At 43.1% G+C, this 9,051-nt stretch overlaps 1 protein-coding gene across 5 annotated transcripts in view; it reads right to left on the reverse strand.

The window, feature by feature from the left end:
- PNPLA1 (patatin like phospholipase domain containing 1) overlaps window positions 1-9,051 on the reverse strand; it is a 47,232-nt gene that overhangs the window by 5,004 nt on the left and 33,177 nt on the right. For 3 of the 5 annotated variants that reach the window (XM_021684680.2, XM_021684683.2, XM_021684679.2), the window contains 3 exons: window positions 4,141-4,725; window positions 2,819-2,897; window positions 1,270-1,395 (listed from right to left, as the gene is read on the reverse strand). In XM_021684680.2, the coding sequence (XP_021540355.1) occupies window positions 1,270-1,395; window positions 2,819-2,897; window positions 4,141-4,725 (790 nt within the window). Of the gene's footprint in view, window positions 1-1,269; window positions 1,396-2,818; window positions 2,904-4,140; window positions 4,726-9,051 lie in introns of all 5 variants that reach the window. The other 2 variants (XM_044917436.1, XM_021684681.2) reach the window with 2 other exon arrangements.

A 9,051-nucleotide genomic window follows, 5' to 3' on the forward strand; every position in this document is an offset into this window, starting at 1 on the left:
AGGCTTGAAGCAAAGTAGATAGCAGTGTGGGTCTGTTCCATTCAGAGAATATTTTGATAATCCTGTAAAATAGTTGTAGATGATTCCTGGCTTGGTTTGCGTTTGAAGCTGGCATTTTTCATTTGTGTGTATGTGTGTATGCATGTCTCTTTAAAAAACAAGGTTACAGTTCAGTAAAAAATTAAGACTTGGTTCTTGGGCGCCTGGGTGGCTCAGTTGGTTAAGCGACTGCCTTCGGCTCGGGTCATGATCCTGGAGTCCCTGGATCGAGTCCCGCATCGGGCTCCCTGCTCGGTGGGGAGCCTGCTTCTCCCTCTGACCCTCCCCCCTCTCATGTGCTGTCCCATTCTCTCTCTCTCAAATAAATAAATAAAATCTTAAAAAAAAAATTAAGACTTGGTTCTTGTCTTTGGTCTAAAGTTCAATTTTGGGGTAAACTCTTAAAGCTGGGAATCGAGAGGCGCCTGAGTGGCTCAGTCGGTTAAAGCGTCTGCCTTTGGCTCAGGTCATGATCTCGGGGTCCTGGGATGGAGCCCCATGTTGGGCTCCCTGCTCGGCGGGGAGCCTGCTTCTCCCTCTACCCCCTGCTCATGCTCTCTCTTTTGTGATCTCTCTCTCTCAAATAAATAAATAAAATCTTTAAAAAAAAAAAAGAAAGTTAGGGATTGAGTTCAATTCATCTTTGCTATTTCTAGAGCCCAGAAGAGTGGTTGGCACTCATTAGGTGCTCAAGAAAGGTTAACTGATGGAACCAATGACAAGGTAATATAACCAAAAAGCTGTAAGAAGCAGGCTTACACTAGTTAGGGCTTTTAGTTGTAGGTTGGCAACAGTTTGGATCTCTATATATTGAGGGTCACATGGTTAAACACCTGTCTAGTTTGGTTTTTAAATAAAGTTCTATTCAGAAGCTGAGAAGTCCTAGTTAACCTCTGTATATAACCCTAATATCTGCTAAATTATTGAGTGCTAATTACACGTCATGCATTCTGCAAAGCAATTTACATGTTGACCTCATTAAACCCTCACAATATTATCCCTATTTTATAGATCAGGAAATAGACGCTTAGAAAGATCACATGTCCTAAGCATGATCACTGAGTAAGATTATGGCAGAGCAGGGAATTTATGTTGGGTGGGTCCGACTCCAAAGTCCAGTTCCTAACACCTGCTCTTGCTGACTCTTCCTCTACCCTTTGTGATCTTCCTGCAGACTCTTCCCAAAGCTTTTCTTCCCCATGGAACTTGAGAAACATTAGTCATGCTCACTGCACTTTGCCGCCTGTTTTTTTGGATGGTGGGTGTCTTGGGAAGCCTTTTCTGGTGCTACTTGTCTTTTGTTTGTTCTTCTTGAACATCTTGCTCATCCAGTTGGAGTCTTCAGTAGGGCTCCCCCTGGGCAATAGATGAAGTAAATAGTTTGTTAATGACCTTTCCTGTGTCCTCCACTATCAGGGCCCTGCTCCAGCTCAGAGGGTAGACAGACACACCAATGCTACGGCTTTTAACCCTAGCTGAACACCAGAGTTCCGCAGCAAACATTTGTTTTATAATCAATGACCATTTATCTAAGTAACATCATGCCAATGAGTCAACTGAAATTCAACTGAACTTTTATAAGTTATATATCAATGCAATAAAGTTTAAACCCTGTGAACAAAATGCATAGTATATGCCCAAGCATAAAATTTTTAAATTTACGCATTCTTTCAAAAAGTTTTATAATTAAAATTATACTTAATGTGAGAAACAGGTATGCTTTAATATATTTGATATGATATGGAGTTGGAACATCAAAAGGACCTGCTCTCCCAATAGCTGCAGCTGTGGCCATGGAGAACCCCAGCCACTGCCAGAACTGCCCCAAGGGAGGAGAGATGAGGTTGGGGAGAGGAGAGATACTCTTTGACCCACCTTCTGATCTCCTGCTGGTGCCTTCCGTTGGCTAACCCACCTGGCAAGAAGCCAGCAAGGGAGCCCGGGTAATATGGTCCCCAAGGAACTTAAAAAAATACCAATCCTGGGACACCTGGGTGGCGCAGTCGATTGAGCCTCCAACTCTTAGTTTCAGCTCAGGTTGTGATCTCAGGGTCATGAGATTGGGCCCTGCGTGGGCCTCTGCACTCATTGCAGAGTCTGCTTAGGACACGCTTTCTCTCTCCTTCTGCCCCTCCACCCCTCCACCCCTCCCCATCCCCGTACTCATGTGCTCTCTCTCTAAAAAATAAATAAAAATAAATCTTAAAAAAAACAACAACAATCTTCAGGCCCTCTCAGAATGACTGTGAAGGTAAGTAATGGAGAACTTGTCACACAAGCCAGACAACTGATGTGCATTATAAAAAAGATTTTCTGGGGACAATCTATAACATAGGAATATTAGCTCACTTATTTTGCTGATAGAAAATAATTTGGATTAAAGGAGGCCTTTGACAGAGTCTCACAATTCACACCATGCAGGAAATAGGCTACCTCAAGCTAGGATGTAACATGCCTGCTAACTCCCTCGAACTGAGACACCACTGGAGAGTGAGACACAAGGGGGTGCACGTTCTCCCACTGCACTCAGAGAAGGTGCATTCCCTAGCATGCACAGGAAGGAGCTAACGAGAATGACAATGTGAGCACAAATAGCTCATTTCCCATTCAGTGCCCCACTGAAGAATAGAGAAGTGTAAAGGGGTGGACTGTAATCACACAAACCGGAAAAGGATCCCAGTGTTCCTAGGACAGCTAAAAAGAAGGAAAATTTCCCTTAGCTTGGCCCCCCTTCTCTGGCCAAAGGAAAGAATGTGTCCCTAATTAAGGAGAAACTTACATTGCGTGAGGCTTGCTGGTGGTTTCCTTCACATTAACCAAGGACATGGCGCCTTTCAGATTTGAAGAGGCAAGGGGAGCTACAGTCAAAAGTAAAAATAGAGGACACACGAGTGAGGTGGCAAAATCGTGCCCATTTCAACTCACCTGTCACCTTCAAGAAGCCTTCCTTAAACCCCCAGAGAGAAGTGATCTTAACCTCTATGAATACTTCCAACACTCTGTTTTCCTTAGTAATGTAGTACTTAATAATTTGTGCTGTATTTTTGAGGTTGGTATCTCTGTCATCCCCTCTGCTGGAGGGGAGAGTTCCTGAGAGTGAGGAGCTGAGAAGTGTTTAGCTTTGAAGCCTCTAGAGCAGATCTGTAGAAGATACCAGTTGTGAAGAACCAGCTTTTAAAAATCTTTTTTTGGAAACCATAATGTACTAGTACTTTTGTGAAATACAATACAATGAATTCGTAGGAAAATGACCAAGCTCTTGGATGTCATGGCTATAAACATTTCTAAATGCTTACTTTCAACCTCTGTGCTCATTTCATTGTAAATTAGTAACAAATAGTTTGGGGACCAGCATTGGTTCACAGAGCATTCTTTGAGTAGCTCTGCCCTGGCACAGTGGTTATCACAAATAATAAAAATCTTCTGGTATAGTGGTTCTCAATCATCGTTCTCAAAAGAACCCCCTGGAGGGCTTATAAAAAGATAGAAGGACACCTGGGTGGCTCAGTTGGTTAAGCGTCTGCCTTTGGCTCAGGTCATGATCCCAGGGTCCTGGGATCAAGCCCCGCATGAGGCTCCCTGCTATGCTGGTAGCCTGCTTCTCCCTCTGCCTGTCACTCCCCCTGCTTGTGCTCTCTCTCTCTAATAGATAAATAAAATCTTAAAAAAAATTAAAAGATAGATAGCTGGGCCCCACCCCCCTGAGTTAGGAGGTCTATGGTAGGGTCTGAGAATTTTCATTTCTAACAAGTTCCCAGGTGATGTGTTTGCTGTTGGCCAGAGACCAACCTTTGAAAATCACCGGACTAAAGACATGAACAAATGTCAAGAACACTGTCCCCTTTTGGTGGCCTAGCCTCAAAATAGGTAGAACCGCTAAAGCTAAGTGCTAACTTTACCATTGCACCCCTCTAAAGCAATGGTTATATGAGACTAATGAATTGTTGAACACTACATCAAAAACTAATTATGTACTATATGCTGGTTAACTGAACATAATACAAAAATAATAAAGCACTGGTTATCAGCTCCCACATTGTGGCACACTTACTGAGGGGCTCCAGACATAAGGAAGCTGGGAGAAGCCAGAAGGGTCCATACCTTGGGGCTGTTCTGGGCCCAATTCCTCCACAGGTGGCTGTGCAGATGACGCTGAAGGAGAACACTGGGGCATTGTTTGAGATGCCCCTACAAATGAAGGCCCCAGGGATGGCCTGGGTGACAGAGATGCCTGGGAGGATGGGGATCTTGGCGGTGATCCAGTCATTTGTACCCGCTGCTGTGGTGATACACGTGACAGCACAGCTGTGGAGCTGAGTGGTAAGGGCACAGCTGGGAGTGAGAGAGGGGGCAAGTCAGATGGGGAATGTGATGGTAATGAGGCCAGTGGAGATGCAGGTGACTGCTCAAATGAAGACACAGGTGGTGAAACAGGTGACTCAGCAGGCCACTCGTGTGTGGATTCAGGTGTCTGCACAGGTGAGGACACAAGTGGACCGTGGCTGCACTTTCCTTCCCCTTCAGGAGCCCACTGTGTGTGAGGTTGTATGGATTCTTCCTGCTCCGTTTGGAGGCTTGATTGGCTGCGTTCAGGGCACTCATTGCCAAGGGCAAGTTCTATATTGCAGTACACTTCTACACGGGGGAACATCACTCTCTTGGAGGGAGAATTGAGGTAAGCAGCATCTAAGAAAACAACAGCATGGGGTCACAGGTGGCATTACTAACCCCTGGCATCAGCGTGGCATCTGCAAAAAGTGATTTCTCAAATTATTTTCATAAGCAGGATTAGTGCTTTTCACTCGTCTTTCTTTACTTACTCAAATTTATATTGAGTATATGATTGTGTATTGATTCATTATTCAACAGATATTTATTGAGCATCTATATGTGCCAGGCATTATGCCAGGCACTGAGGAGTGAAGGGGACAAAAACAGGTGTGATGGTCCTTGGCCTCTTGGAGCTTACAGTCTGGCTTGGGGTCAGGCATTGACTACCCAAATAATCTCGTTTTAACCAAGACACGTTGTAGGCGAGAAAGGAACATGATGTTAGGAGAGAAGGAAGCAGGGAGGACTACTTTGGGAGGGTTTCCCTGAGGAAGCAACGTTTGAGCTGAGATCTGAAGGGCGAGTGAGGGTCCAGGGGGTGGTCGGGGTGGGATGGGGCGGAGCATTTCAGACAGAGGGAACAGCACACACCAATGCCACAGGTTTGAGGGAGCATGAGGAGGACCTGAAAGGTCAGTGTGGTTGGAGCAAGGGTGGGGGCACTGTGGTGAGAGATGGGGCTGAGGAGGCCACAGGGGCCCGACCATGCTTGTAGACACCACTGAGGGCCCTTGGTTTTCACAGAGGCCATGAAACACCTATTGGCAGTGGGGAGGCTGCTCTGTCTCTGGCTTTGACAAGATCACTGTGGCTGCTGTGTGGAGACTCACTGAGAAGGGCATAGGGGACCCAGGGAAACCTGTAAGGCTGCTGTGGAGAGGTATTTAGGGCTTGCACCTGGAAGGAGAGAGAAAGAAATAGAAGACTCTGTTTAGGAGGTAAAATAAATGAGAATTGGCAATGGATTGACTGGGGGAAGAGAGGAGGTAGCTGGCTTGCACAACCAGGTGGAGGTTGGTGCTGACAGGGTGACCATGGAGGGGATGGGTTAGGGGAGCAGTGAAGAGGGCACAGTTTATAGTTTGTTTGGGGATATATGGATTTTAAGGGGTCTTAGAGATGTCCAAGGAGAGATGACAAGTGAGCAGTTGGATAGATGGGTTTGGATCTCAGAGAAGAGATGAAGGTTAGAGGTGTCCATTTGGGAGCCCATCTATGGATGGTCACTGAAGCTGTGATGGTGGACACGGAGGAGATTGCCTAGGGAGGAAAAGCAGAATGAGAAGAGGAGGGTGCCAGGACTGAGTGAGGAGAGGGGAAGAGGGGAACCCAGGCCAAGTTGCTAAAATAGGCAAGACTGGGGTAGACCTACAAAATGCTGGTAAGGATCCATTTGAGAGGTGGGGGTTGGATATGTAAAAGAGAGATGAAATAATGGATAATTCAAAAGTGCTGAGATGGGAAGGGGTCTGAGCACAGGTACGGGGTGGGCTTTAGGCAAGAAGAGGGTTGCTTCCTTTAATGTTCTAAGGAGGAGGGAACAGAGCAGGCTGAGTTTGTATATTCGGTAGCGCAAAGTTGAGAGAACTTTTCTCTGTTGGTTTTGCTTTTCTCTGTGAAGTTGTTTGGAGGCAAGGTCCTCGCCTAGGGATCAGGGAGAGGGGAAGTCTCGAGGTGGTGATTGCAGAGGAGGAGAGAATAGGTTGCCAAGACAAGTACAGATGACTGCATTTTGTGTAGAAATTCACAAGCTAATTCTAAAATTCATATGGAATTAGAAAGGACCTAGAATAGCCTAAACAACTTTGAAAGAAAAAAAAAAAAAACAAAGATGGAAAACTAAGACGACCTGGTATCAAGATTTACGATAAAGCTTCAGGGATCAAGACAGTATGATATTGACCTAAAGACAGACAAATAGATCAATGGCACAAAACAGAAAGTCTAGAAATAGACCCATAACATATAGAGACAACTGACTTTACTTAATAGAGAAAGCATAGTTTTTTCAACAAACAATGCTGGAAGAAGTGGACATCCATATGCAAAAAAAAAAGAACCTTGTTTTATATCTTGAACCATATTCAAAAATTAACTCAAAATGGAATATAGACACAAATGAAAAACCAAAAAGCTATAAAACTTCTAGAAGGAAACATAGGAGAAAACCTTTTTGTGATCTTGAGTAAAGCAAAGGTTTCTTAGGTAAGACACCAAAAGCATGATCCATAAAGAAAGCAAATTAATAATATGGGCCCCATCAAAATTTAAAACTCCTTTTTAGAAAACTGTTAAGGAATTGAAAAGAGAAATCACAGACTGAGAGCAAGTATTTGCAAATTATATTTCAGATAAAGGGCATTTATCTAGAATACATAAAATCTCTTAAATAAGAAAACAAACAATTCAATTTTTAAGATGGGTAAAAGAGCCCACCAAAAAAAGCTTCCAATGGCCAAAGGAAATCTGAATATATGGTCTTCAGTTAATAATAGCCAATATTAGTACATTGGTTGTAAACACTACACTATACTATATACCGAATTTTATATGTACCATACTGTAACTTCTAACAAATGTAAGACATAATAATAGGGAATGTGGAATACATGGAGGCTCTCCATACTATTTTCATATTTTTTTCTGTAAACCTAAAACGATTCTTTTTTTTTGAAGATTTTATTTATTTATTTGATAGAGAGAGCGAGAGAGCACAAGCTGGGGGAATGGCAGGCAGAGGGAGAGGGAGAAGCAGGCTCCCCGCCGAGCAGGGAGCCCAATGCAGGGCTTGATCCCAGGACTCTGGGATCATGACCTGAGCCGAAGGCAGACACTTAACCATCTGAGCCACCCAGGCGCCCCTAAAATGATTCTTAAAAATAAAGCTTATTAAATGGCTAGGTGGGAAATGACCAAAAGAGTTGAACCCTTCAACAAAGAAATATATAGATGACTAATAAGCAAGTGAAAAGATGCTCAACATCATTAGTCATTAAGAAACTACAAATTAAAATCACAGTAAGATACCACTGCACAACTATTCACATGGCTAAAATTAAAAAGACTGACCATTTCAGGTGTTGGTGATAATAGGGAGAAACTGGAACTCTCATGCATTGCTGGTGGGAATGTAAAATGGTACAACCACTTCAAAAAACAATAAAAGCTAAACATACCTTCTTCTTATATGTCCTTAGTATATATCCCAAAGAATTGAAAATAGGATATTTGCATACCTGGGTTCATTGCATCATTATTCACAATGGTCAAGAGGAAGAAGCAATTCAAATTGTTCATTAATAAAGAAAATGTGGTATGTACACAGGGGTACGTCACATGCTATGAAATGGATAAACCTGGAGGACATTACAACAACGAAATACACCAGTCACAAAAAGACAAGTACTGTATGATTCCACTGATACGAGGTATCTGAAGTAGTCCATCTCCTAGAAATAGAAAATAGAGTGGTGGCAGCCAGGGCCTAGGAGAGGGAGAAATGAGGAACTGCTGATCCATGGGTATAGAGTTTCAGTTTTGCAAGAAGAAAAAGTTCTGGAGATTGGTTGTACAATGTAAATGTACTTAACAATACTGAACTGTACACTTAAAAATGGTTAAGATGGTGGGGCACCTGGCTAGCTCAGTTGGAAGAGCATGCAACTCTTGATCTCAGGTTTGTGACTTCAAGCCCCATGTTGGGTGTAGAGATTACTTAAAAATAAAAAATCTTTAAAAAATGGTTAAGATGGTAAATTTTATGTTATGTGTTTTACCCTGATTATACATATATATAATTGTATATTACATAAATATAGATTAAATGTACATCCACCATACCATCTAGACATTCCACTCCTAGGTATTTACCCAAGAGAAATGAAAGCATATGTTCATACAGCAGCTTTATTCATAATAGCCCAAACTGGATACAACCTAAATGTCCATTAATGGGTGAATGGAGAAATGAACTGTGGGGTTTTCATAAATGGAATGGAATGCAAAAAGGAATGAACTATTTATACATGCAATAACATGATGAATCTCAGCATAATTATACTGAGTGAAAGAATGCAGACAAAACAGAGCCCATACTGGAAGTCCATACTGGAAATTTCTATAACGACAGAAAGTAGATTAGGGGCACTGGGGGAAGTTGGGAAGGGTCACAAAGGAGCATGAGGAAAACTTTGGGCATGATGGATGATGGTTCACTCTCTTGAATGTGGTGTTGGTTTCACAGGGGTGTGTGTGTGTGTGTGAGAGAGGGGGGGAACTTAAATTATGAGAGGGAGGAAGGGTGCAAGAGAAGGAGGAATGCCAAGAGGGAAAGAAGGAAGGAAGGAAGGAAGGAAGGAAGGAAGGAAGGAAGGAAGGAAGGAAGGAAGGAAGGAAGGAAGG

Source organism: Neomonachus schauinslandi, chromosome 8, assembly GCF_002201575.2.
Source record: "Neomonachus schauinslandi chromosome 8, ASM220157v2, whole genome shotgun sequence".
Classification (NCBI taxonomy): domain Eukaryota; kingdom Metazoa; phylum Chordata; class Mammalia; order Carnivora; family Phocidae; genus Neomonachus; species Neomonachus schauinslandi.